The 27,756-nt window shown below is 51.2% G+C and overlaps 3 protein-coding genes and 2 non-coding genes across 6 annotated transcripts; 1 reads left to right on the top strand and 4 right to left on the bottom strand.

The window, feature by feature from the left end:
- The first annotated feature begins 1,281 nt into the window (after positions 1–1,281).
- LOC112900236 (G-type lectin S-receptor-like serine/threonine-protein kinase At1g11330) lies at positions 1,282–5,803 on the top strand. Its single transcript, XM_025969022.1, has 7 exons — positions 1,282–3,203; positions 3,829–3,924; positions 4,011–4,186; positions 4,270–4,480; positions 4,578–4,815; positions 5,095–5,245; positions 5,329–5,803. The coding sequence occupies exons 1-7, from the start codon at positions 1,949–1,951 to the stop codon at positions 5,629–5,631; spliced, it is 2,430 nt and encodes an 809-aa protein (XP_025824807.1). The 5' UTR covers positions 1,282–1,948; the 3' UTR covers positions 5,632–5,803.
- A 2,014-nt stretch (positions 5,804–7,817) lies between these two features.
- Positions 7,818–10,731, bottom strand: LOC112898883 (transcription factor bHLH112-like). The gene is made up of 7 exons (XM_025967187.1): positions 10,218–10,731; positions 9,553–10,072; positions 9,308–9,427; positions 9,071–9,136; positions 8,835–8,900; positions 8,615–8,671; positions 7,818–8,486 (listed from the first exon to the last, which is right to left on the bottom strand). Exons 1-7 carry the CDS (start codon positions 10,574–10,576, stop codon positions 8,337–8,339), a joined length of 1,338 nt encoding a protein of 445 aa, XP_025822972.1. The 5' UTR covers positions 10,577–10,731; the 3' UTR covers positions 7,818–8,336.
- A 6,520-nt stretch (positions 10,732–17,251) lies between these two features.
- On the bottom strand, positions 17,252–17,475 carry LOC112901763. Its single transcript, XR_003230352.1, has one exon. It is a non-coding gene; the product is annotated as a small nucleolar RNA U3 (small nucleolar RNA).
- Positions 17,476–18,207: 732 nt separating this feature from the next.
- On the bottom strand, positions 18,208–18,431 carry LOC112901765. The gene has a single exon (XR_003230354.1). It is a non-coding gene; the product is annotated as a small nucleolar RNA U3 (small nucleolar RNA).
- Positions 18,432–19,853: 1,422 nt separating this feature from the next.
- LOC112898894 (xyloglucan endotransglucosylase/hydrolase protein 9-like) lies at positions 19,854–21,593 on the bottom strand. Of its 2 annotated transcripts, none has more exons than XM_025967198.1 (2): positions 21,263–21,593; positions 19,854–20,794 (listed from the first exon to the last, which is right to left on the bottom strand). In XM_025967198.1, exons 1-2 carry the CDS (start codon positions 21,543–21,545, stop codon positions 20,109–20,111), a joined length of 969 nt encoding a protein of 322 aa, XP_025822983.1. In that variant the 5' UTR covers positions 21,546–21,593; the 3' UTR covers positions 19,854–20,108. The 2 variants fall into 2 exon arrangements, with proteins under 2 accessions (XP_025822983.1, XP_025822985.1); XM_025967200.1 differs by having other exon boundaries at positions 21,267–21,593.
- Between the last annotated feature and the right edge of the window lie 6,163 nt (positions 21,594–27,756).

Below are 27,756 nucleotides of genomic sequence, written 5' to 3'. Positions count from 1 at the left end.
ATTTTCAACACCAACTTTTAGTCCATCTAAATTTCATAAATTTGCAACAGTGTAAAGTCTTAGCTTAATTGTATAATGTATATGTATGTGAATTCCAGGATAGGTGATTGTTCTACTAGTGTGTTGAGGAAGGTGATGAACCATATTTACATTGCAATATTGGTAAATTTCTCATTTCAGATAATTTACTCCTCTTCAACTATACGAGTCTGTTTTTTTTTTAACCTTCAGTTGTTCAATGCTTGCGAATGAAGGTTATCCGATCTCTTTAACTGAAGTAACTTGTTAGGTTGTTATGTGCTTGATTCTCAAAAGTGTTCTATAATGGTGTGAGCATTATATATTACCAGTCCTATATCGCGAAAAGAAACACATGCCTTGGTCTATCGTTTGAGTGCGTTCGCCCTCATGCGCCTCGTCTGCACTACAATGCCTTGGTCTTAGCCGGCTAGGTCCTCGCTGTCTCGATCCGTCTGCATCTCCCACTGTTCAAATGAGACGACCGATGAACCATTGAAGGGCCACGACTCCTGAGTCTTGACTCTCTTCCTGGGTTCCTTCCAACAGCTGGCGGCGCGGCTGCGACTCCTCCGCCCCGGCCCCAAAGCTCCGCCGCTTCGGCCACCACCGTCCACCGCCTCAGCGGACGGTCGCCGCCGCCGCAACCGGCAGCGGCGCGCGGACGCCCACCACCAAAGAGGCCTAAGCCCAATAGGCATCGCTCTCGGTCCAGCATAGTGCCATACTGGCCCACGACGCTTCGAGCGTCATCAGCGTCGGCCCATTCTCTATAGGCCTTATCAAAATGCATGCTACGGTAAATCCCATCGTGGGTTCTACGGCCCAGATAACACCGAACCTTCCTCTCTCTCAGAAAAAAAAAGCTAACTCCGAACCCCGCCGTGCGGAACGGAACGGCGGTCGTTGCCGGCACGCGCTCGCAGCCCGTCGGTCATGCCGCCGCCGCAGCGTGCCTCGTCTCCCTTCCGACCTTCCCTTTACCTAGCCGCCATCCTACCCCATTCGTATTCCTCTACGCCTGCTCCGACAGCTGACAAAGGGCTATTCCCCTGGCCGCGATGCAAGGTCAGAAGTCAGAACTCGGAAACCGTCCCGGCCCGCCGTCGCGCTGCCCCGGCGGCGGGAAGCTAACCGTACCTTCCGACCTCGGAGCCCCGCCTGACGGTAAGCAGTTTCTTGGCATCTCCCTTTTCCCCGAAAACCTGGAATCTGACTTGTTGCAGCTCGGTGTCAATTCACCTTGTCGTGCCGCCGTGCGAATCCGGGGTTCCTATGCATTTGATTTCTGTGCATTCCCAGCTAGTTACTATTATCTTGTAGATTCATGTGGCACTCGCACGACCACCTGTACCTCAGTGCTGTTCTTGGTGTACATTTCCCCTCAATAGACCGGTCGCGACGTTGAATTACCCACTTGTGCTTCTGCTAGTTCAACATTTCCAGCGAGGTGGCGAGTGTCAGGCTGTCAGCATCAGCTACGACGCCACACAATCGGAAATTTCCGTCCATCGAATCTCCAACTTGATAGTCAATCGCCGTTATCCTATGTCTCTAGACTTGTATATGAAACTTATCACCTCATCCTCGAGTTATGCGCCTGGAATATGAGCTTCAGAAAACAACTGATGGCGCTATCCTATGCTCTGAAATTTTGTCCACTAAGCTGGACTATTCCTCCTATAGTCCTATCCCCTTTAAATTTGACAACTGACAAGTGACAAGAACATCATTCGAGTTGGAGGGGCAGAAAAGTCTGAGCACTTATCCCATTTTCTACTCTTTGGAATTGAACTGTCTAAGAAAGAAAAGTCTGAGCACTTGTCCCATTTTCTACTCTTTGGAATTGAACTGTCTAAGGGGACAGCTTAGCTCTGCTATCTCCTTGCTCTGTTCTCCACAACCATATACCAATGCCAAGCAAGGCCTAATGGGCATGTCTTCCTTCCCTGTTTTCATCTTCCTGTTAATGGTTTGTTTATGCCAATCCGATGACAGGTTAACGCCTGCAAAACCACTCTTGCCTGGTGACGTGCTCATCTCAGAAGGTGGTGCCTTTGCTATCGGCTTTTTCTCCCTGAAAAACTCAACTTCGAGCTCATATGTCGGCATATGGTACAACAACATCCCTGAGCGCACATACGTGTGGATCGCCAACCGTGACAACCCAATCACAGCCAATATGCCTGGGAAGCTGGTTTTTACCAACAGTTCTGACCTTGTATTGTTAGACTCCACAGGCCACACTATCTGGACGACGACAAACAACTTCACCGCAGGAGACGGTGAAACTGCTGCAGTCCTGCTCGACTCGGGGAACTTGGTTATCCAGTCACCAAATGGCACTGACATATGGGAGAGCTTCCATTACCCGACCGACACCATCGTCCCTAATGTAAGATTTTCATTGAGCTCGGCTGATGTTACTAAGCACTTGGTTGCCTGGAAGGGGCCTAATAACCCGTCCAGCAGCAACTTCTCCATGGGTGGCGACACGAGCTCAGATCTCCAGATTGTCATTTGGAATGGGACAAGGCCATACTGGCGAAGAGCTGCATGGGGTGGTGAAGCGGTATTCGGCAAATTCCAGCGCAACTCCAACTTCGTAATGTCCCAAACAATAGTTGACACAGGGGATGGGTACCACTTCACAGTCAATGTCCCTGTTGGCTCACCAAGTGTACGCTTAACTCTTGATTACACAGGCATGTTAAATTTCCAAAGATGGAACAGCAGCACGTCCTCATGGACAATCTTCGAAAAATTCCCCAGTCCAACCTGTGACAGGTATGCCTTTTGTGGCCCGTTTGGCTACTGTGATAGCACTGAGTATGTTCCAACATGCAAGTGCCTCGATGGGTATGAGCCCAATGGTCTTAATTTTTCCCAAGGATGTCAGAGAAAGGAGGAGCTCAAATGTGGCAATGGAGAGAGTTTCTTGACCTTGCCCACCATGAAGACTCCTGACAAGTTCTTGTACATCAAGAACAGAACCTTCGACCAATGCACTGCAGAGTGCAGTCACAACTGCTCATGTACAGCATATGCTTATGCTAACCTGAAAAATGTTAACACAACGCTGGACCAGACAAGGTGCTTGGTTTGGATGGGGGAGCTTGTCGATGTAGAGAAGTTTGATAGCACTTTTGGTGAGAACCTGTATCTCCGTGTTCCCAGGTCACCAGGTATTTACTTTTCCTTGTGCACCTTGACCTATTCGCAGACGATTAACTAGGAATGCTAGGACAATTAAAGCATGGTCCAGTTGTATTTTCTGCCAGTTGATGCTGCCTCAATTGGCCCCAATCATAGGCAAGAGCATCAGGGCATCTCTGTGCTCCCTTGCTGCAGTGGCAGTTTGTGTAAGCTGTAGGCTTTGAAAATATTAACCACACTACAGTTTTTATTTTTTTTATTACATATATGATCAGCCTTGTTACGTTCTTGCTCAGCATCACCAGTTGAGTTCTGCCTGTCGTCCATGCAAAAGCTGACATATTCTCTGATTCTGTATTTATATTTCTTCAGAATCATGTCGTGCATCATTCAGGTCATCAGAGCTTAATGGCCTTACAGTTAATCTAGTAAAAGCTTAAATGCTCGTGTTGCCATCTTATTTATTGCCTGCAGAAGCACCATATTTTCATGTAATCTCAAATGATCATGAAGCAATTACAATATATCTAATGTTGACAATAATGTTAGATGTAGTCAGAATGAAATGTTTTTCATTGCAAATAAAACACTTGCTGAAATGTGTGGCAATAGATTGAGACAATGTTATTCTCTTTATGGATTATATTTGTGCAGTAAGCAAGAAGAGCACTGTACTAAAGATCATAGTCCCAGTTATGGCTACTTTTCTTCTTCTATTCACATGCATATGGCTTGTCTGCAAGTCAAGAGGTAGGATACTGCTTTACTTTTCACAATGTAGAGTTCATTAAGTACTCGTAAGAAGCAATACAATATGAGGTGTTCCTTCCTGCTAGGGAAACATCAAAGCAAGAAAGTTCAGAAGAATCTACTGTGCTTGAACCCTTCCAACGAACTTGGGAACGAAAATCTAGAATTTCCATTGGTTAGCTTTGAAGACATCATCACTGCAACAAACAATTTCTCCGATTATAAAATGCTTGGGAAAGGTGGTTTTGGAAAAGTTTACAAGGTAATGAAAAAGTTCCTTGTGGTTCAGTAGAAGAATATTTTGTGTCTTGTGTGTTTCAATCACAGAATGGTGCGCTCATGTAGGGAATGTTGGAAGGTGGCAAGGAAGTTGCTATCAAAAGGCTTAGTAAGGGTTCTATGCAAGGGATTGAGGAATTTAGAAATGAAGTAGTTCTGATTGCCAAACTGCAGCACAGAAACTTGGTTAGACTTCTTGGTTTCTGCATTCATGAAGATGAGAAGTTACTTATCTATGAGTTCTTATCTAACAAAAGCCTGGATGCTTTCCTTTTTGGTATGTCTTGACTTCTGTTCACTTACCGCAAAACAATTTATGTCGAATGTATTCATGGAGTCTGACAGTGTATCCTTCTTCACAAAATTCTTCGAAGATGCTACAAGAAAATCTTCGCTTCATTGGCCAACTCGGTTCAAAATAATTAAAGGGGTGGCAAGAGGGCTTCTTTATCTCCACCAAGATTCAAGACTAACAATAATTCATAGAGATCTCAAAGCAAGCAATATCTTATTGGACATAGACATGTGTCCCAAGATATCAGATTTTGGTATGGCCAGGATTTTTTGTGGAAGTGAACAACAAGCAAACACAACACGAGTTGTTGGAACATAGTAAGTAATTCGTCCACAGCTGATGCTTGAAGTATTCAGTTTTACTAATTCAAACTGTGCATCCCATTGTTTTCTGAAATGACTCTTAAGTCTCTAACAGTGGTTACATGTATCCTGAATATTCAATGGAATGTTCCTTTTTCCTATCAAGTCTGACATTTATAGCTTTGGTGTTCTAATACTGGAGAACACCAAAGCTATAGGTTCAAACTGGTAAATATCTGTAGTTGAAGTAATTCAAACTGTACATTCCATTTATTTCTTAAATGTTTCAAACAGCGGTTACATGTCTCCTGAATACGCTATGGAAGGCTCATTCTCTGTCAAGTCTGACACCTATAGTTTTGGTGTTCTACTACTGGAGACTGTGAGCGGCTTAAAGATCAGCTCACCCCACCTCATAATGAACTTTCCAAACCTCATTGCTTATGTAAGTATAGAGGAATCCGTGACTTTTGAACAACTCAAAACACTTTTTGGTGACTTGATGAGTACTTAATTTTATTTGTTCAGGCATGGAGCTTATGGAGAGATGGAAATGCAAGGGAATTCGTGGACTCATCGATTTCAGAGAGTTGTTCACTTCAGGAAGTTATACGGTGTATTCACTTGGGTCTTTTGTGTGTCCAAGACCATCCAAATGCCAGGCCACTCATGTCGTCCATTGTGTTCATGCTGGAGAATGAAACAACCCCACTCCCTACCCCAAACGAACCTCTATATTTTACAATCAGGAATTACGAAACTGATAGGTCAAACGAATACATCCAAACATCCCTGAATAACATGAGTATCACAACTCTAGAGGCGCGTTAGATATTTAGTTTCGTTGTTCCTTAAATTTTTAAGCTTCTTTGATCTTTGCTATTGTACGATCACACTGGCCATTCATGTTTGTACAGTTGTACACAAAAAGTGTTCCATTAAATGTGCTGTACTTCCTATCGGTGATTTGTGCTAATAAAAATACTCCTGATTGTAAACTTCACTCGTTTCCACTTGTCAAATGGAAGACGGGTACCTGATCATGTGTGCACGTGTATCGCTCACTAGGCGATTATCTGCAGTTGTTTTCTCTGTAAGAATTTCCTGCCTCTTGGCTTCGTCTGTCAGTCAATGAGTCTGGATTGGTAGCTTTTATCATAAGAAAGCTGGAGGCAGTTTCCATGTTCTCTCCGGATTTGCAAGCAATCATCATCCTTTACACACCAATGAATCTTACCATGAAGAACTGAGCATTGTATGTCTTACAGTTTTTTATCAGTCTGCTACCAGGAAGTGAATTTATTGGCCTACTGTTACACGGTTTTTTTTTCTTTGGTGCTGAGTGCTCCCAAACTTCAGGTACAGATAACTTTTGGAATGACCTTTCACCCTAAACATGTCAAATCAGAAAATGAGTACTCTTCATAATCTTATATTTTTCAAGAAGTCAAAAAGTTATTTCAATTGACCTTGACCTGTGATGGCAGAATTCATCCCTCCTATCTTCAGAAATTACTTTTTGAAACTGCCGGCCCAACTCATGCAAAGACATGCAAGTTTCAGAAACCAGATTCAGGTCTTCCATCTTTACATTTACACTACCTCGCTTTGTTCATTCAGAAAATATATTTTCCATTTTAAAAGTAGACAATATGAAACTTTCTGTAATACTATGAAGAACACTGGTTCAAGTTTCAGACAACTTGTATCTAGCTGCTACGATCACGAGTTCATTTGCAGGTTTGCAGCTTATTGTAGCCGCGTTTTCAATGCTCTGCTGGTCTGCTATATCTACATACGTTGAGATGTTAGTGTGTTGCTCACGATTATCTAATCGTTTTTTAATGTCCCTTTTGATCAGAAATTCTTTTTGAAAAGATGGTCTCAACGGAATTTTCCTATTCAACAGACATGACTTCAAGGTATTGAATTGCGCTGTCGAAGAACTAGGAAAAAGGCACACAATGTCTCACTGCAAGACTAGGTGGTATTGAACTGTTCTTGCATGCTTGCATTATGGGTTTACCATTTCACTAGCCTAAAGCATCAAACCGCATGTTTGTACCTTTCAAGTTCCTTTTTTAACGAACGAGCACGAGATTGTGCATATTTCATTGATAAAGAAGAGAGTTTACAACCCAGATAACCAGTAAAAGAGTGAAAAGGGACTACTTGCGTGCTATTAGAAATGCTAAATCTTTTGCACCCACCGGCGCCCGAGCGAAAACAGAAGTTTCATGCAACTGAAAACTGAACCAAACTCCAACAAGTGAAAAGTCATTTCATTTTCTTCCAAAAAAAATCAAAGTCCAGTTAAAGATACACGCTACTCCATTTTAACACTCATCCACACATAGAATTGGCGTACGTTGCTACTAACTCTAAGCACATAGTGTATTAGTGTAGCCTAGTTAGTCGTCACAGTAAGCCGGGGCAAGGCTGCAGTCAGCAGCAGTCAGGTACTTACAGGAATCCTGAAGCAATGAGTTCTAGTAATTAAACATTTGCTACGCCTATCCTACGATCAGCATATGCAAAACTAGTTTGTACGTATGAAACTTATGTTTTTCATCGTGATGATCAAGCATGGACTTGCTTTTCTGGAGGCTACAATTTGAGTTTGACGTCTTAGACGATCTTCCAAGTTCAAAATAGCCAAGGAAATTATCCTTATATACTTTATTAGTATCATTAAAAATTTGTTTATCCGCAGCATCTACTTAGTAATAATATCGATAGCGCGCGCATTGGATCATTGGATGCATTATAAGAATCTTATCACAATTAAAATGCATTTATGTAGTACGTGTGCAGATGATATAAAAATGCCGCAACCGAATGCGCCTATGCAAAAGTTAAGCATGCGCTGATATCCACTACAGAAATGGAATAATTTAAGCTGAAAGATTCTAGCAATGTTACATCTAACCAAAAGACACATCTGCACAAATTCTTGAAGGCGCTACTTGTAATATCAAAACATGTGGTTTAGATTGAAAAGAGAAGCTAGCCAAAAGTTAAGCGAGGTCTGATCAATCCAAGAGATGCCACTTTTATTTGGTAGTACAATCAATAGAAACCTGCTACACACTTTGATCCATGGTCGTCACTAGTTTAAACTAAAACCATTACACATCTTTAACAAATCCTTTCGCAACTACCCAATGATGAAACCTAACAACCAATCATAATTAGACGCTGCTGACGATCAGTAGAGACTTGTGCCCTCGCAAATAATATATTAGCTGATCCCTTATTATTCTCTGACGGATGAACCTGGAGAATGAATCCAAGTCTTCAAGCACTCATTCCAAAGGTTCATCTTAGCTAGCTGCTAGCTCAGTGTGCTATCCTTGTCACTGCCAGAGCTGCTGCTGCTGCTGCTGCTGCTTAGTACTATAGCTATGAATTATGATCATATACTAGTAGACGAGATTAAGACATCGATCATCAGGTCGGTCGACTTTGTTGCGTAGCTATAGCTAGCTATTCGTTCAACGACGCTTCTGATCAGAGCTGTTCGTTCCAGCCTTCTTCTACCTAAAGTTGGCGCCAAACGGAGTCCAGAAGTCGACGGGCACCTCGCTTGCCACCGCGAAGGTGCTGGATATCGGGACCAGGCACAGCCCCCGGCCCTTGAGTGATATCTCGCCATGACTGTCCTTGGACTTCTCGGGACTTGAGCTCTGAAACGAGACGCACGCATGCAAAGCGATCAGCACACTTGAACAGATCATTCAGCAAGTACCATGATCCGTCACAATGAATGAAAAGGAGACCAAGCATGCAGCATATATGCACAGTGACTGTGTACCTTCAGCTGGGGCACGTGCACTTGATGGCCGTTCTTCAAGTATGGAGCACTAAGGGCCTGCAGAAACAAGAAGCAAACACGATGTCAATGCAGCTCTGACGATCGATCGATCCTGCGTTCTGATGATTCGTGTGGAGAAAACGGAGTGTGATTGGTGCTAGCTCCAGGTGTGCTATGATTAAAAAGTGGAGGAATCATGGTGCTCGACGCGCGCACTTACACCAACTTGGTCGTGGAGGAACTTGATGTACTCGATGGTCTCATGGAGCACCGATGCAGTGTCCGTCTGCACGCGCATCGAGAAATAAGATTGAGTTCGTGTGTGTTTTGCGTTAGATCTCGAAAGGAGTAGAAAAAGGAGCAAGTCTTTTTGCAGGGAAGAGATGTTGAGACATAGTTCCAAGCACTAGCTTGTTTGTAATACGGTCAGCATTAGTCATGAAAAGCCTCCCTCACCTTTCCAAAAGGAGAGACTAGTTGTTGGAGTGCAGTGATCCTGTCCCCTAGCTTCTCCTTCCTAACCTGAAATGTATTGCACACATGCAGAGCTTTATCAAGTAAAGATCCATCCGGGTGCTCAATCATGGCCTATGCAACATCAAATAATGCGGTGGAGTTTAAGAAAACCACAGGTTGTTGAGTTCACCACGGGTGAAACAGAGCTAGCGGCTAGGTTTCTCTCGACGTACGTACCTTGAAGGTTGGCAATGGCGACGGCGTCTCGAGCCTCGGCTTCTTGAACGCCGGCTCGCCGTTCGCCTTCTTCTTGGTGGTGATGATTGAGCTAGACTCTCCTACTCCTTCCAACGCAGTCTACACATAATCACAAAGGTTAATTACATTATTGTTACGCCTAGGTCTAGGTACCTAGCTTGCTATAGCCAATGTTGCCGTTGTCTTGAAGTAAAAAATTGCATCTTTTAGATAGATGTACCGACCTTTAATGCAAGGGTTGCTGCACGCGGCGCCGGCGATGGTTTGACAGAACGAACTCTAGCTTGGTCAGGCACCGCCGCCGCCGGCACACCGAACCCAGCAGCAGAAGAGTTCCAGAAGGGCGCGTCGTTGGTGAACTGGAGTGGCTCCCGGATAGCTCCTGGCGCGAACCTCGCCGCTGCTGGTGACGCCTGCTGGCCCATCTGCTGGCCGTACTGATCATACTGCTGGAACCCCGGCAAAGCCGGCTTCGCCGCCGTCGCCGTCGGCTCCATGAGACTTCTTAGCAGAGACGACGACTGGAAGCCGTAGGGTGAGGTCGGCGACAGGAGCAGCTCGGATCCGAAGCTGGACAGCAGCTGGTGGTGGTGGTCCTGCTCTTGGTGGTGACCTTGCAGGGCTAGGTTATTCGATGAAGGGTTCATCATGCTTGATGCGGCCATGGGGCTCTGCTGCTCAGTTCTTGAGCTCATGTCCTGGTGGCCATCTTGCAGGAACCCATGCAAAGTAGTTCCACTGCTCCTGTTCAAACACACGCATAGATCTCAGCGCGCGCCATGTAATCGATAGCAGTAGCTTGCACATCATCATATGATGTGTAGCATGCAAGTCGGTGGGCAATCAGGTCTAGACTCTAGAAGAGAATCAATCAGCAAACTGAACTTACATGTAGGGATGTGTCCAATCGGTGTAACCAGCATCAAGAGGCTGCTGCTGGTGCACGGCGGCGCCGATGCCGGCCGGATCGGCGACGCCGGCCGGTTCTTGGAAGGTCACGGAGCTGTTGTTCCCTGGCGATTCCGACGAGGCCGTGGTGGCGCTCTTGGCCTTGCCCCCCTCGACCGCTATATCGTAGCTAGCAGCCAGGGCGGCCGACCACGTGCCGAACCCGGCCAGGTCCGCCGAGCACGTCGGCGCGGGCACCGCCGCGTTCCACCAGCCGCCGCCATGAGGGGCGGCGCCGGCGCCGGCGCCGCTGTACACGGCGGCCGGAGCGGCATGCAACATCTCGGCGTGATCCCCCATGCCGTCGACCGACCGATGATCTGCACCGTCTCTAGCACGGATGGTATCTCGCTTAGCTAGCCAGCGATATAGAGAGAGTGTGGTGAGTGCTCGCTTGGCTTGTTGGGTTGGGCAAGCTGCAGGGAGGGGAAAGCAAGCTGAGCTCTTGAGCTGAGCAGGCTGGTGAGTATTGGAAAGGATGGGGATGTGTGGGTTGTGTATATATAAACCGTTTGGAAAAGAGGAGAGGCGGGTCGGCCTGAGAGGAGAATTTCGGCTGGCTTTCTGACCGGAGCAGCTGCTGCTGAGCTTAACCGGCGGAGTCGTTAGGCGGTCTTCCGGCATTGCGTCAGGTCATTCTGGTGCAACAGATCATGACCCAGCGGTAGTTCAACGACCCTAAGCTAAGTGTATTAGTAGTAGTACTAGTACTGCTACTGCATGCATATATTTTCTTAGATTCATTTGGTTTAATTTATCAGGTAGTATTACTTCGTTTCTACTTGTAGTAGCTTCTTAGGGTTAGGGTTAGGGTTCGTTAGAAAAAAAAAAGTGAAGCCACATTGTCACATGCATTTTACCAGGTTACTGATTGCACCTTGCAGCCAAGAATTTACACTTACGACCAACTCTTCGCACTGGCTTCTCACCACTTTTGCAGATTATTATTATTTTGTTGAATTTACGAAATAAATTTTCTAGTACAAAATGGTAGGTAGAGCTACCTTTGTGAAGTTCATGTTGTTGCCCAAAATAATAAGTAGTTTTCTAATCGTAGGGAGTACTATTTTTAAGCACATCGCAACGTATACGGTGCCAAATGAGCCATAGCGAGTAAGTTGGTGGTGGTATGCCTAGATAAGGAAAATCGGAGCACATGGCTTGCTTCCCCCCTTTCTTATGCAATGCTGATTAAGTATCATAATTAACTATGCGATGCGCATAGTACCATTTGCAGAACAAAAGAAGAATAGACAAAGAAATTCCATTTCATTTCTACGTACATGTCACATCTAGCTACACAAAATTGGCATTCTAATTATTCTCCATTTTTTTTTGTCTCCATTAAATTATTCCGCATGCTCCCGTCAGCGCGCTTTAGTACGTATACGTATAACCAATTTTTGGGAATCTCCCATTTATATTGGAGTGGATAGAAGCATAGATCGATAGATTCTCAATAATTGAACTACGCTCCCCCATGCTTTTCACGCATAAGAATCAGGGCCTAGATCGATGTTGCGCCGGATCAGTGTAAATGCATGCATTTATGAGCAGATAACCAAAATAGTAGAGAATAAATTCCAAGTGATCTCAAAGCAGGCGTTGACTTGTGAAAGAAAGTCTTGGTGACAGCAACGTGAGCAAATAGATTACACCAATTAGAGGGAATGTTTGATGATTTCACCTAACCAAAAAAGGGTTAGTGAACTGGAGTAGCAGCTAGTAGTACTGCTGCACCTAATTCCTGTACCCCAGAAGTCTTGCTTGTGCGTGCCATATTCTTCTCCAATAGATTTTTTATAATTCTAGGAGATTACTTTCTTCAAGCGATAATCGTTTTTAATCTTGGCCCATCACCTTTACTTTTACTGTTAAGCATTTTCGTCCGACCACTAGAGGATAAACCTGGCGTCGCCATCGTGACGCCAAATTACGTACCTGCCCCTGGACTCCTCCTGCATCTAATTGTTTTTATTTTTATAGCACGCCTGTCATTGTAGCATGAATGATGTTTGGTTTGTAGCTGAATCATTCTGGATTTGAGTGTCGCCGGATGATGACGTGCTGCTTGCATTTCGATTTATTTTGTAAATAAGACTAACATATATAAGGCAGCATTAGCATTAGCATTAGCATTAGCACTCATAGCCTTTACCGATAAATTGTCCACATTTAGACACGATGTCGGAGGCAATATCAATTCAAAAAGTCAGAGGCTTTCGGCGTTAAAAGTTTAAGTTAAATTTATCCCAAAAGGAAATTGACAAAATATGTGCAGCTCAAAAAAAAAAAGAATGCTTTTTTTCTTTGCTGAACCTACCTCCAAAATATAGTTACAGGTCGACGGATGTCGGTATCGTTTGGTAAAGCTGATGCGATGGAGGGACGACGTACCCGCCCTGCGGCTCCAAATCGCGTTAGGCACCCCCATGATTCGGCATGGCTGTTATGATCCGATCCGCCCTCTTCTTTTTGGATTTTTCTCCGTATACCTATATTCCTTTCGGAGCCCCAGCAGGCCAAACAGCCGTATATCTGTGCGTATTTCCTCTCATTTTCTTAATTTCGCCCTCGCATATACGCATGTCTTTCTAGCAAGATACGCCCAATCTGTCTAGCAATCTGCACGTGTTGGTCCGCGCGCACAAGAATTACTTCTCATCTTCTCGTCTCGACCGATGTTTCTGACGCAAATTAAATTCAGAAGTTGGAATACAAAATTCTCGGTAAAATACATGCAAAGTACTGGTACGCGAGCAGCGTACGGGCATACGAGCAGCGTCGTCCAGTTGATGCAAGTAAATCATCTTTCGGCGTACGTACGTGCAGTTGATGCATTCCGTTGGCTTGGCTGCCAAAGTCTCTGCTCCGAACCGAAGGACGGCGGCCGGCCTACGGCTAGCACTGCAGGCGACCCTGCCGCCGCGGCGGCGGTAGCTCGCTCGGCCGGCGAGGGGAGACCACCCGTTGACGTCATGCTTATGACTAGGAGCGGAGCTCGCTGGCGGCGAGGGCGAGTGGCGGAGGCGGGCGGATGAATCGAAGCGGGGCGTCCGTCGGAATGCGTCGTCAAAAGCGCGGGGCCCGGGGGGTCGCACGCGTGCCCGGGAAAAGGCAGCCGCCCACTCCCCGCCTCGCCCCGCCCCCGGCCGGGCCATTCATTCCACACCACACACCGCATCCATCCACCACTCCGCTCCGGCAGGCCGGAGGAGGAGCCGGAGGCCCATCGAGTCAAAAGCCGGGACAGGGACGCCAGCGTCCTGCACGGCACGCGCCCTCTCTCTCTCTCTCTCTCTCTCTCTCTCTCTCTCTCTCTCTCTCTCTCTCTGTGCCTCTCTCTCCCCCCGTGTCCGACCGAATCGACGTCGTCGCTGCCACGTCTCGACAAAGCTTTGACCATCCGGGTCGCAGCGAGCGGGGAGAATCATTGGGGTGGGGAGGTCAAACTCCTACTCATTTGCTGCCACCACGCATCGCCGCGGAATAATAATAGGATACGTACGTGCCGGGATCGATCGATCGCTCGCTCCTGCTGCTGCTGATTGCTGTGTTAGTCGCGTGCGATCATCAATCAATCCCCTCTACTGGTGGGGGTGGGGGTAAAAAAAAGGTTATCTTTGGCGGTAATTTTGCTCCACGTCTCAGGCGAGCAGAGGCGGTCTTTGAGGTGCTTGGTCGTGCTCAGCAACTCGGTGGTGCATGGTGGAGTCGTCGCCGTGGACGGCAACCTGTCCGCGCGCGGGCGCCCTGCCCTGCCCTGCCGTGCCGCCGAGGGCACCCCAGTCGACCCCCGCGCCGTGAAGGAGGGAGAAGAATCCCGGCCAGCCCGCCGGTTGGTGGCGCGCGCGGAACGAACAACACGGCGGCGCAGGCGTGCGCGAGTGCGCGCGGCACTTGAGGCAGCCAGCCGGCAAAGCGGCGGCCGCGAGAGTTCGTTCCCGTGCTGCTGTGTAACACGCGCAAGCACGCGCCGACGACGAGGTCGACGCTGACCCGATCACCCGCCGATCGGCACCGCATCGCCGTCGCGTCGGGTTAGGACGCGCGACGACACCGATCGCGCCAGGGAAAAAAGCACGGGAGGGCGAACGGATCGGACGCGTTTGACGTGCTGGCCGGCCGGAACCGTGCTACGCGACGAGGACTTGGCTTTGGCGCGGTTAGGCTCCGCGTTGACAACGGCGCGGGGCCTACGACTTGACGGGGGCTCTATTTTTCAAACAGTTTCCTGGCTAGCTGTTCCCGGGTCGCGATGGGTCTAAGCGTGCGCTGACTTTTGCCGGTTACCGTCGACTCCGTTTCGCCCCGACAGGTGCCCCCGGCCTCGGCCTGCCTGGACTGGACCCCTAGCGCGGTGGTTGGGTTGCGCCGTCTGGTCTCGTGTTGTCAGCGCCGCATACACGAAAATAAACAAACAAATAATTGTTCGAGCGAGTCATGACACTGCAGCGAGTGTGAGGTGAGCGTGTGCGCCTGCCAAACATGTGTGTGCAGGTTAGGAGGGCTCTGGAGGGATCCGGGAGATCTATCAGAGGTCAACCGACAGCCGCACAAGGAGTTTGAGAATTCTGTTAGCTTGTTCTATCTTGAGCACAGGATTAACACTAACACTTGGAACACACTTTGCTAGCTAGCTCACATGAGAGAGACGTACTTTTATTAATGGAGTCCGAGAATATGCTCTCAGCTGATGGTGCAACCCTATTAGTAGTCAGCCCATGATCGGATCCAGTCTGTGACACACCGCACGTACGCCAAGAAAGGGCATCCATGCATGCGAGCAGCCGCAGATACTGCTCATCTAACCGAAAATCCAGCACGAGTGGTTCTCTGAATAATCAAGGTTGCTTTTCATTTTTTTTTCTTCTTCTACGTGTGCTTACTCTTGCTGCTTGTCTTTAATGATGCTGCAAGTGTGAACCGTCGGAAAACTCTCTCCATAGTAGTCAGCACCCATGGACACCCAAGCTAGGCAGCCAGCACATGCCAACAGTTCAGGTGGGCTCTGACGCCAGCCCAGAGGCCCACAGATTCTCCTCCTCCCTCGTCACTGACACCGGGGCCGGCGCGTCGTGGTTGTGTTAGGTAAGATGGGCCGGATCGGATGGGCCTGTCAGGACAGTGTCTATCGCATTCACAGCCTGGGTGCACGGGTCAAACCCTTTTTGACCCCCCGCCTTTTTAGTAGCATTTGTTTTCCTTTTTCCTTTTTGGCTTCCTTGGATGGGATACTCCTACTTTGTCTCGAATTCCCTGTTGCCGAGTCACCTGTAGTCTGAAGATCACATCAGGGTTGCTGTGTGCGTTCTCTCTCCCTCGCTGACGCACGCGTGACACAAGCCGCACCGTCTACTTCTTAAAAATATTTCAAATTTTGAAAAATGTGAGGTATCCTCTTAGGTTGCGTCGTTCTGTCAGGCTGAAATTGCATGTCCCCGGCACCGGCCATGATGGGCAACTCCGGCGAGCCGTCCGGGGGATCTCCGGCGTGATGGCCGCCGCATGGTGCCAGTCGAACGTCCCTACAGCAAGATGCGTATTGCCAGCGCCCCGATGTACATGATGCACTGACCATGGAGGTCAGGTGCTTACCTCATTATTAGGCACTAGCAACAGCATATGAACAGATGACACACTCGAGCCTCGTTTTCGATCGCTGCCCACCAGCTGCCGTCTTCTTTTATCGTGCGATCGAGTTCGTTCCTACACAACGAGCAGATCGAGCTAGGTGGTTTCGCGCACTTCATTCGTAGGCCGGTTGTTGGGGCTAGATTTCGACATGGATCATCCATGAAATGATGCCAGGTGTGATCATGTTCGATCCGAGAGTCCGTGCGAACGTGACATGGCAGTTGGATCTTAAGCGCCGGTTGACTCCACGAGATTCAGGCACACAGTGACATTTGACAAACGATAGCACGCAGCAACATCTGCATCCCTCCTGCAGCTCCAAGATCGTCGCAATGTTCAGAGACCGTGAAAGAAATTAAATCAAAGTCAGAAGAGAGAAGGTGAAGGAGTATACATCCCAAGCCGCCAATTGCTCCCGAACCTGAACCGCGTTGCCGCCATTTCCCGGCGACAAGGAACTTGGGGCCTGAGGTGCACATGCATCAACCACCCAGGCGGGGCCGGACCATGCATCCATGCATGAAGTCCAAGTAGTCTTCAGTGAACGACATGTTACTAGGTCTGAACGAAGTCTGAACTATGAACAGGATCGGATGCTCTTAAATGGCAATCATTCACTTCAGATAGTCAAAGGCCTGCTCATCAGATCCTACCACAGGTCTTGTTTCAGAGGTGACCGTGGTTGCTGCAGCCTGCAGCCTGCAAAGGATCTGGAGCCATGGCCGGTGCCAGAGGAATCCTCCGGCAGGAGACACGGCGAGTTGGCCCGGGGCTGGGAGCCATCTCTCGCCATGTGCACGGCGGCTTTTGGGGATTAGTAGATCACAAAAAGGGCCCGATCGATCGGGTCTGGGCTACCACCGAAAGGCTTTGCAGCGAGACATATGGCTCCATCAGCTCCATGAGCCCCTGTCCCCACGGCAACACCCACCGCCACACCGGCCATGGCCATGCACACTCATTTCAGAGCAAAAGGGCCTTCAAGGCTTTCAGGAATCTGCGGCTAACTGGATGGATTGGATCAGTGCCTCAGTGGTGTGGCGATGTTCACTCAGGTGTCCCACGAAGTCTCTAGTTCGGCTGGCACTTTGGATTGTAGAATTTTCAGGACATATATACTAAGTACTGTCACTAGCTCTGAAACAAACATGCAGTCTTTGTGCTCCTTTAAACGCAATAGCCATGATGTTTGTCCAATAAGGATATGGCGTCAGTAAAAAAGAAATTAGCATATGGCGGATAGCTTCGTGGTATGGCTATCATGAAGTGCTTTTCTGCCACAGATGACTGATGTGCAAAACGGACGTAAATGGGACAGATCAAAAAAGCAAAAAAAAAAGCCTGTCAGATAACCTGAGGGCCACCCCAAGCCAGGCAAGCCTAACCAGGAACGATCCTCTACAGCCGCAGATGGAGCAGCACCGCTGCACCAATCCTAGCCGTTAATCACGCTCTGGCCCACAGGTCATGTGTCATCAACCAAGCTGAAGTGCTTGCCTCCTTATTAGTCAAGGATGCAGCGGTACGATCCTATAGAACAGATCCTGTTCAAGTAAGGTCGTGCTGCGAGGTTACAGAGCTGAGATTTTAAGTTAGGTTCCGCATCTTTAGACAGCCGAGGTGGTACTAATCGCGGACAGTGGCCAGCATATTTAGCACTAATCGTCGGGCCCATTTTGTTGTATGCTATCCCATGTGGTCATGTGGGCTTCATGGGCCGTTGTTACAGCTCGAGGCTGCGTTACCTGACCTACCTCTCCAAATAATAATGCCCAGTAGTCGGTAGTTCTTCACCTACCTGACTAGTGCAAAACATGTGAGTGTAACTTGCTTGATCGAAGGTAGAATGGCAGTATGACACCCATCCCAATGACAGGTTGTTACATAAGCAGCAACCCGGACAGATTGGCCTCCTCCAGGAGTGTCGCCAAAGTTCTATAGCTGACCAAGGGCAGTTGGGCACCGCGGGCTCGACAATCTCCGGCTGTTGCTGGACGCTCAGAAAGACCGACCTGTATGCATCTGCGTAGAAAGAGGAAGCTCGGCCTTGGCAGGTGGCGGTGCAACCGCGTGAGCAATTTTGCCATACCAAAGTCCGCCATCTTGGCTTTACATCCACCGTCCAGCAGCACATCGCCCGGCATCCAAGCTGCACCTGTGCGTGTACTCGTACACCTAAATTTGGTCGCCGTCTTCGCTGCAGTAGGCAGGAAGCTGGAGGACATTTCGGTGTGCCTCTGCCTGGAAATCACTTGCATTTCCCTTGATGCAACAGATAAACCAAAAAAAAAAAGAGCCTGTCAGACAACCTAAGGGCCACCCCAAAGCAGGCAGGCCTGACAAGAGGAACGATCCTCTACAGCCATAGATGGACCAACAGAGCTCCAAATCCTAGCCGTTAATCACGCTCTAGCCCACAGGTCACGTGTCATCAACCAAGCTGAAGTGCTTGCCTCCTTATTAGTCAAGGATGCAGCGGTACGATCCTATAGAACGGATCCTGTTAAAGTAAGGTCGTGCCGCGCGTGCCGAGGCTCAGCATTATAAGCTGGCTGTCATCAGCCTAAGCTCCCGTGGTGGGACTTTGTTTAGCTGTAAGCGCTGGCTTCCTCCCGAGGCTCCGTCCCGGTTCACCTCGCCGCGCAAGGAATGGAAGCACTCCCGTCCTGGGCCGCATCCCACAGGACTTGCTCTACCAAAAGGCCTTTTCCTATCTTCTGCCCTCATGGACCAACCGCGTACCACGGCTGCTTCTCAGTAGCACACTTGCACCCACAGCGTCACAAGAATCGTGAGCGAAACTAGTAGGAAGTGGGCATCTCTGCCTGTAATTTTTGCTGGTGAGCAGTGACAGGACAAGTTCCTGGTGCGTCACATACTGGAATTTTCCCGTTTCAGCTCGCGAGGCAGCGTTTGTTTTTTGTACCAGTGCTAACTCATGACTCGTGTCTCGCTCTTTTTTTTTGTCACGGTGCGAAGATGCACCGCAACGTTCTTCCACCGGTTCGTTGATGGACGGGCGAAGTCGAAGCTGACGGGTGCAAAGGAATATGCTGCACTCACTATGAGCTGCTGCTGCTGCTGCATCATGCATGGCAGGCAAGTTGGCGGAAGGAGGACAAGACGAAGACGAGCCAGCGGCGTCGCGGCCCGCCTGTTGTGTCCAGAAAGCAAAAGGCTGGCCCGGCTCGTGACTCCCCCAGCTCGCTCGACCGGACCGGGACACGTCCAAGCGAGAGCCAGGACCGCTCCTATTTGACCTGTGACCTCGCTCGCTGCCTGGTGCCTGCCTTATCGCTTCTTCCTGCTCCGTCCTTTGGCTGCTCGCAAACAGCGTGCGCTTGGACTGTACCGTGGCCGATCGATGGATCGATCAATGGACCACCAGTGTGTGCGCGCGCGCGCGCGCACTTACTAGTTACTCAGCCAAACACTCCTCGAGAGCCCTGTGGCTTGCAGAAACAGAAAGGATGCCATGAACATTGCACAATCAGGCCTGGGCACCAACGGAGGAATTGAATTCGGCCGGTTTCCTCGGAGCAGAATCGAGAGCGCTGGGAGTTGCAACCGAAAGACCGGAGAAATGGCAACGAAGATACCAAACTTCCCGTTTCCTTTGATGCTCTTGAGCAGGAAGGAAGAGCTCACGGCTGCCAGACAGCGGGCGCTCGATCAGTGGACCACGAGCACTGTTCTGTACTCAGCTTGCTTGCTCGTGATTAAAGGGCTCCCACTCAATTCAAAGCCGCAGTAAGAAAAGTTGATTCAAGTACTGTACGAGCCTCGATCGAGAGGGCCGTGACTTTTAACTTTTTACTACCGTGGTGAAACAGGAGTTTGGCGGCGTGGACCACATCAAACTCCATCGTGCATCGCGATCGAGATGGTTAAACCGGGCAACTATTCTCAAAAGGACTGAAGAAATGGCACACGAGAGAGAAGGAAACAAATCTCTGGAACAGAGAGCAGCAGCATCGTTCATTCCCATCAACTTGTTTTTACAAAAGACGACTCCACCACATTAACAGAACCCGAGAATCATCCACCACACACGGCCGCCAATGCAAACCCACAAAGCCACCCTGACCCTACAGACAGCCAGACAGCCATTGCTGCATCCGGAACGCAAGAACCCAGAGCGAAAGAAACCAGTAGTTCCATCCATGATCCATCCCCACCAGTCGACGATGATCGATCACCAGGTCATCAGCGGCCGGCGCACTCGGGCGGCTGCACGGGGAACCGGTCGGTGTCGACGCAGTAGTCGTAGACGAGGTGGTGCGCGCGCGCCCACACGAGCTGGTGGCTCTGGTGCACGGTCAGCTCCGACATCTCCTTCTCCTTCCACCAGTAGCGGCCCTCCTTGCCCCACGAGGACCCGCTGCAGCGGGACACCTCGCCGGCGTCCGAGTCGGTGGCGTTCGCCGCCCAGACGCAGCCGTCCACGCGCACCTCCCGGAACGTGGCCTCGAACGGCGCGTGCGACCAGTCCGTCTTCACGCGCCCGCCCTGCGTCGCCCAGTCGTCCGCGTTCCAGATGGAGCTGTACACGGCCATCGGCTGCGGTCCCGGGAACGGCGACGAGCCGGTGGCTGTGGTGGTGCCGTTGGCGTGGCGGTGGTGGCCCCTGACGGTGGCGTTCTGCCGGTTCTCGTAGACGCGGATGGGGGTGTCGTCCACCATGAACACCACCTGGCTGGGGTTCCAGAGCACGGCGTAGGTGTGGAAGTCGGCGGTGGGGTCGAACCACAGGTCGATGCGCTGCTCCCGGTTGCCCACGCCGTCGATGTACAGGTTCGTCTGCACGAGGTACGGCTCGCCGGTCACGTTGCCAAGGAACTCGAAGTCGAACTCGTTGTGCTTGTCCCCGGCAGACGACAACTGCAAATGAAATCTCAGCATCACTCGAGGTTCCACGAGCTAATAGTGCGTAGTGCTAACAGTATTAGGGTAAAAGTAAATCTATATGGGGAAATTTGTAAAAGTGGCATCTTTACTTCAAGAAAGCTACTCTCTGCACTTGTTCACGTGCCGTTGTCTTTGTAAATTGGTTCTTGGCAGTTTCCCCTGACAGACATGGCAAGCATGTCCCAGCATTGGCTTTCGATAACCTTGTTTAATGCCTTTACCAGACACACATTTTCCCCATTTTAGACTTTTGGTCTTTTAGAAATACGTGCTAGTAGATGCAACCAAGAACAGGAAGAAAAATGCAGAGGCCAAAGATCAATTCCTGGACCACTGAATGGCCTAATGCAGTAAGAATACGCAACAGAAAACAGCAGCATTGAAGTTCAGTAACAGCAGCAGCAGCAGTACAGAGGTAAGCGAAGCAGTGCCTGCACTCACTCACATAGAAAGCGGTGACGACGCCGGCGGAGTCCTCCGGCACGAGCTTGAGGTCGGCGCTGGCCTTGCCGTAGAGGAACTTGTTCCGGGACACGAACCCGCCGCCCGAGTTGGCGTCGAGGCGGAGCTTGAGGAGGTCGCCGTCGTACACCACGTGGTCGTTCGCCCAGCTCGGCTGCACGACGTCGTCGAACTTCCCCGCCGTCACGGCGCCCAGCAGCGCGGCCACGGCCAGGAAGGCCGCCGCCGGGCCCAAGGCTCCACCTCCGTGACGCAACGCCATTGCTCTGTTGCTAGGACACACCCCTCCTTCTGCAGCTGCAGCTGCTGTGTGCGATCGAGATGAGCCGGTGCCGAGGCCCGGGCGGGCGATATATAGGCCGGCGGGGGAGGAGGGGAGGGGACGGTGGAAGGGTCGCGCGTGACTGGGAACGCCACGTCGGAGGCCACAGGGGTAGCCGTTGCAAAAAAAAAGGGCGCGTAGGGCCCAGCGGCGTGGCAACTTTTGCGGCTCGGCCCACTTTTCTCGGTGCAGCTACCCGGCCGGACGCAACCGCTGCTGCTGGGCGTCCGCGGCAGCAAGCTTTGCGAGTACTGCCCGCTCGCCCGCATGAGTGCGGTCCAGGCTGGGCACAGCTGGCCCTGCGTAGGGGCAGGGCGTAGCACGCGACACGGTAAAGCGGAAGTGAGGGAAGGGTAGAAAGAAGAGAGTACAGCAGCTGGGTTTTACTGCTCCTACTGGACAGAGTGAGCGATCACTCTCGTACGAGGAGATCATTTACATTTTGTTACAGGTACACAGTGGAGTAAAGTGGCGTGTCGATCGAATTATTAAAGAGATGGAAATAACCCGGTTTCGTCTACCGCACGCCTGCGGCTGGCACCGTACGGCGCGGCTTGATGGAGAAGGCAGGCAGGCAACCCTGTAGGCAGTCGCTGCACACGGTACGTGAAGGATGGATTGGATGCACGGCTGCCGCGTGGGTCCAGTGAGCCCAGTACAGAATTACTGCGATCTGATCGGCGGTCTGTTGAGTACGTGGCAGACATGACTAGGAGGACACTGGTAATTGCTCCGGAAAGGACTCGGGAGACGTAGAAAGATCGACAGAGGAGAGAACATGATTCTTTAGTTAGTGCTAAAATGAACCTATGCACACAACAATGCTAATGCCGTGACGTCCAGCGCTAGTGCAGTGTTGGGCCCTGACGGCTTGTTAATCACCTCAAGTCATGCAGACGATTAGGAGCGGTTCCCGAGGGGGGAGCACGGCCCTTGTTCTTCATCCAGCTGTGAATGGGCGAGATCATCCCATTCTTTCCCCTTTCTTTCTTCTCGCCACGTTTCTGGTGCGCGCGGTGCACGATGATGGCGTGCACGCATCCTCACATGTCGACATGTCCGCCGCACGAGCACAGAGCACCGCGGCTCATGAGCCTAGGGCTAGGCATCTTTCATTGCTGGAGCCAAGACCTCTGCACCTCTTCTCGCTTTCCGGACGCCATGACCGAGGCGCATGATGTTTGTCTTGTCGACGATCCTACTAGTACACTCCAGTATTCCGATCCTCGCCTTTCTTTAACCATAGTTTTAGGTTAAGCGAGCAATCAGGAACTAGCAGCGTCGCTAATGCTTCTCGACCCTCTCGTACGTACGTCCTGCCGCTAATGCCAGCATCGATGCCGAACAAAACACTTGTGACAATCGTACTGCTACTTGTAGCAGGCACCTGTTCTACGAGCATTCATGCAGATTTCGCATCGCACACGGCAAGCCAGCAACCGCAGCAGTACCCACCCTGTTTTGTGCAGAGCTCGAGGTAGCAGCTGAAGCAAGCACCAAGTGAGTGAGGCAGCCAACGGATACCTGGCAGCTGGCCTGCCCAGTCCATTGCAGTTTTAAAGAAAACCCGAGGAAAGAAAGAAAGAAAGAAAGGAAGACACTGGATCCAGTTTTTTATACTGACATAAGGGGCCCACCGTCCACGTCCGTTTCCAGCAGTCACTGCTGCTGCTGCTGCCTCGCCCGTCCTCAGAAAAAGTGTTAAAGGTGAAAGTGGGGGGAAAAAGGTTTGGGAGTTTGGACTCGCCCGTCCTTGTCGCTCTAGGCGCGAAGCCAAAGCAGGCTCGGCCCGATCCGATCGCTCGTCGCTGTATGTTTGCGCGTTTTTCAAATTTGAATCTGCACCGTTGGTGTGCAGCTCGGCCGTGCACCGGCAGCGGCTAGACGGCGGCGTACGTAGGAACTTGCCGACAGGCCCGCCACCGCTGGTGGTAGGCCCATGTGCTGTGGTCCGTAGCCGAGTCCTTTGGCTTGGCTCGTACTCTGCGCCCACGACGCACCCGTTTTGGACAGGTGGGTGCTCACGTACGCACCGTACATTCGTAGCACGACGCATGGTTACTCGTAGATGCCTGGACAAGCTCCGATCCGCTGATACGGTCTGGCTGCTTGCCCATCGGAGGAGAGGCCTCCTGAATCGAAGGGATGGGCTCGCCTCGCCTGCATGCATCGATTTGAAATCCTGAGATAGATTTGCTGCTGCTTGTGCTGCAAGCAGATTTGATTGCGCGGGGCGGGCGTGGATGACTAGACCTAGACGCAGACGGCGCATGATTCCTCCCGTTCCGTGGTGCTGCTGGCTGCGTGCGTGCGTGCGTGCGTGCACACATCCCAGTTTCTTATTGGGCTGAAAGAAGGCCGGCCATTAGTTTTTGTTGGTGGGTGGGCCTAGCGCTTGTCATGACAGCCCAGGCAAACAGTGTCCGTTCCTTAATTCGGCCCGCGCAGGAAGTTATATTTGAGGCCACCTCAAATTCTTCCTTGGTCCTCGCCTCCCCAGTCCCCACGGCTGACGCACTCCGCACGCTCTCGTCCGGCTGCCAAACCTGACGAGGAAGACGGACGGTCCGCCTCATCTGGGCCGGCCGCGGAGGTACGATCGGACGGCTGAAACGTGCCCAGGGGTGGACCGTATTTGAAAATTGAAATACCGTCCACCTTTGATGTCGCGCGGATCGCCGCCACCGCTTCAAGCTGTCGCTCCCCGGAGTGCCGCCGTGCGTCCATCGAGCACTCCTGATGGGTTCTGGCAGCCTCCCAGTCGCGCCGTCCTGCTTGCGTCGAGTAGAGGTGGCCCGTGTTCTCGCCACCTCTCTGCATCAGGCCGAGGCTCGCCGGAGCGCCGTCCAGCGAGCGCACGATGGCCGTTCCTTCTTGGGGCCTCGAAGCTGCCATCTCTTCCATCGAGCAAGGCCAGCGCTTCCATGGCTCCGTGGTGATGACAGGCATGGCAGTCTGCAGACATGCACATCGTACGCCCGATGCTGAGTTGAGAGTTTAGACTGACTCCAGCGGCGTCCGGTAAAGCGTCCGGTTCTCTATTAACAGAGGATACTGTAGCACCGTATCGCTCCATCGGTGTGCCGTAACGCGTGCGGTAAAATGGAGGGTATGGCCTGCGTCCCGCACAGAGGCAGGGAGTACCGGCGTCCTCCATCGCATGGGCCCTCCAGCGCATCTCCACGCGCGCGGGCGGCGGGGGCGGGGCGGCGCGGCAGGGGCGGGGCGGCGGCGCGCGGGCGGGGCGGCAGGCCGCGCGCGGGCGGGGCGGCGGGGCGGCGGCGCTCGGGCGGGGCACGCGGGGCAGGGGCGCTGCGGGGCGTTGCACTCGGGGAAACGGATGTCGGAAGAAATGATAGAAAAGTAAAATTGTGGGGTATAGAGGATGGAAATAGAGGACGCTGTTGGAGTTAAGTTTGGTATAGACAGTGAAGTTGATACAGAGGATGGATATAGCGGATAGGATTTGGAGGATATCGCTGGAGATAGCCTTAGAATAAGAAGGCTCTTGCGGTCTGCAGCACAAATTGCTAGCGAGAAATCGGTGTACTTCAAGTGCCTTGGCTCCAATGAATCTCTGATAGTCTGAGGGGGCTGGGTCTAAAGAATCGCTGAGGATGTACTATGACATTCTCAGGTTCTGAACCATCGCTGCCATGAAAACACAATTCAGCTGCCCCGGTTCTCAGCTTACAGATACCCCGTGCAGGAAGTATCAGCACAGCAGACGTAGCAGTGGCTTCAGACATCAGAGGATGCCATCAGCCACGAGCGGGGAAAAATCAAACCCAACTCAGCTCGGACCCCCTTCTCTTCTTCCTCCCATGTCCATGCTCCCCCTCCCGCTTGGACCTTCAACCATCCAGTATCTGAAGTACTAGTTCCTCCTCTTCGAACACAGAACTGCTGCGGAAATTTTTTTTTTGAAAAGTTCTACTGCTGCATTAGACATTTAGGCCTCTCCTGCGACTAGTTTAATTGCCTCGTGCTTCCAACCAGTGAGGACGGCGGAGCACGTACATACCTCGATTTTGAACTTTTCAAACTCTGGAATCATACATAGGATTCAGAAACTGGACTCACCTCACAACTCACAATGGGGACGACAACTTTCACTGTTCCAGTAACACGAAACTAAAAGAAGATCGAAAGGCCATCCGATTCTTTCTTCTCAGCTCCCAACATTCCACCGCCTGCTAAGTCACGCCGCCGCGGCCCCCTCCGTCCCTGGGTGGCGCCTGCGACGATGAGCGAGCATGTCCCCGGCCTCCTGCTCTGCAAGGTGGCGCACAGCGGTGGCGAAGGCCAGCGTGGAATGGAGCGGCCGCCGCCCCAATCTCCGTTCCTCGCCTTCACTTGCTGCTAAAGCTCGCGTGATGTCGGGGGTGTTCGTCGGGGTTTATGTCGCGCGCGCGCCATGGATGCACATGTGACGACCGGGGGGGGGGGGGGTGCCGGTTGTAGCAATGAACGCGCAGCTTCCTCTTGGCGGTGGTCGGCGATGATGTGCGGAGACCGGCGAGATGATTGCTCCAGGCCGGTTGGGAGCGCGGCCATTCGAGTGCGAAGCCATGATTTCGCCTGGAGACCTCGCGTCGTGCGCCATTAACTCGTGGCAATGGCATGAATTGCTACTTGCCCATGGGGCATGGCTCTCGATTGGAGAAGAGGAGAGGAAGGGGTCAGCCTGCATCGATTTGAAGGCCTAGAGACATTTGCTTTGCGCTGCGCGTAGACTTGAATCCTTGAGAAATTTGCATGGATCGAGATAGCTGAAACGTGAAACATACACAGAGAGACTGCTGGTAAATTCAGAACAATCCAATCTGGTGGCCGGGACTATATTGCTGATCTGCATTCATCCTATCGTACATCGGTGACCGTGAAGAACTCACTCGCAATCGCTACAGTTGGCTCGCAGCTAAACGAACGCGATCTTGCAGCAAGCAGATTCCATGGCCGTAGAAGAGGCGAAGAGAACCAGCATGCCAGCGATGACCAACGCGCCGAACACCGCGAACGGCACCCCTCTCGGCCTCTCCCCGACAACCACCAGCAGCAGCGGCACGGCGGCACCCATCTGCGCCGGCTGCGCCGAGCACCCATGCTCCGCGTTCGGCGCCACCGTGGGGAACAGCTCTGCCGTGCAGACGACCAGCACCGGCCCGAGCATTGCCGGAGGCCCCAGCAGGCACGGCGTCTGCGCGAACACGTCTCGGTCGAGCTCGCGTAACGGTTGACGCTCCTCGCACCTGAGATCCACTATGTGCTCTGTTTCTCCTGAGCCGTGAGTCAGCAGAACACCACGCCCACCCGCTGCCAAGGCTGACGAGGAAGAAGACGCGCCTCATCTGTGCTGCGAAGATCCGATCGGACGGATGAAACGTGCCCAAGGGGTGGACGGTATTTGAGATACCGTCCACCCGGTCGGTATTTGAAGTAACGACCACCCTTGAAGTCGCGCGAACCGCCGCCTCCGCTTAACGCCGTGGCTCACCGGAGCGCCGCCGTGCGTCGAGCACTCCCTTGAGTCCAGGAAGCCGCGCCGCCATGCTTGCATCAGGTAGAGGAGGTTCGTGTTCACGGCACCTCGATGTCTGCATCAGGCCGAGGCTCGCCACAGCGCCCGCACGCCGTTCGTTCGTTGATCTCGTCCTTTTCCTTCTTGAGGCCTCGAAGCTGCCGTCTCTTCCATCGAGCAAGGTGAGCGCACCGTTGGCTGCTGACAATGATCGATGGAGGCGTAGGACGGCAGCACCAGGTGAGTGGCAGGCATGGCAGTCACCAGACATGCCACCGCTTCTCAATTGAGGAGATCTTGCGGCCTCCAGCTCAAATTGTAAAACAAAAATCGGCGAAGTACTTTGCGTGTTTGGCTCCAAGGAATTAGCAATCGCTGAGCATATATTACGATCCCAAGTTCTGAATCGTCGGAGTCATGAAGTGATGAAGACACAACTCAGTTGCCCCGGTTCACAGCTTAGACTGCTGTAGTGTATCATCAGTTCATTCAGTTACATCCTGACAAGCAAGCAGCTGTAGCATCATTTCATTTGCATCGCTGGCTGGTGGCTGCTGCAAAATACTACCTAAACAACTACAATTTGGAACGTATGGAGTATAAGATTTTCTGACAACATCTACACCCTTA

The sequence above is a fragment of the Panicum hallii genome, chromosome 7, assembly GCF_002211085.1.
Source record: "Panicum hallii strain FIL2 chromosome 7, PHallii_v3.1, whole genome shotgun sequence".
Lineage (NCBI taxonomy): Eukaryota > Viridiplantae > Streptophyta > Magnoliopsida > Poales > Poaceae > Panicum > Panicum hallii.
The sequence above is the reverse complement of the archived record's forward strand: the minus strand, read 5'-3'. Positions and strand labels throughout refer to the sequence as shown.

Bases quoted from the DNA above. Each gene is read 5' to 3' on its own strand.
- LOC112900236 (XM_025969022.1), top strand. From the start codon at position 1,949: ATGGGCATGTCTTCCTTCCCTGTTTTCATCTTCCTGTTAATGGTTTGT. The intron at 3,204-3,828 runs GTATTTACTTTT...ATATTTGTGCAG, and splicing joins CCGTGTTCCCAGGTCACCAG to TAAGCAAGAAGAGCACTGTA. The intron at 5,246-5,328 runs GTAAGTATAGAG...TTATTTGTTCAG, and splicing joins TTCCAAACCTCATTGCTTAT to GCATGGAGCTTATGGAGAGA.
- LOC112898883 (XM_025967187.1), bottom strand. From the start codon at position 10,576: ATGGGGGATCACGCCGAGATGTTGCATGCCGCTCCGGCCGCCGTGTAC. The intron at 9,428-9,552 runs GTCGGTACATCT...GATTATGTGTAG, and splicing joins CAGCAACCCTTGCATTAAAG to ACTGCGTTGGAAGGAGTAGG. The intron at 8,901-9,070 runs GTGAGGGAGGCT...ATGCGCGTGCAG, and splicing joins TAGTCTCTCCTTTTGGAAAG to ACGGACACTGCATCGGTGCT.
- LOC112898894 (XM_025967198.1), bottom strand. From the start codon at position 21,545: ATGGCGTTGCGTCACGGAGGTGGAGCCTTGGGCCCGGCGGCGGCCTTC. The intron at 20,795-21,262 runs GTGAGTGCAGGC...TTTCATTTGCAG, and splicing joins CGTCACCGCTTTCTATGTGA to TTGTCGTCTGCCGGGGACAA.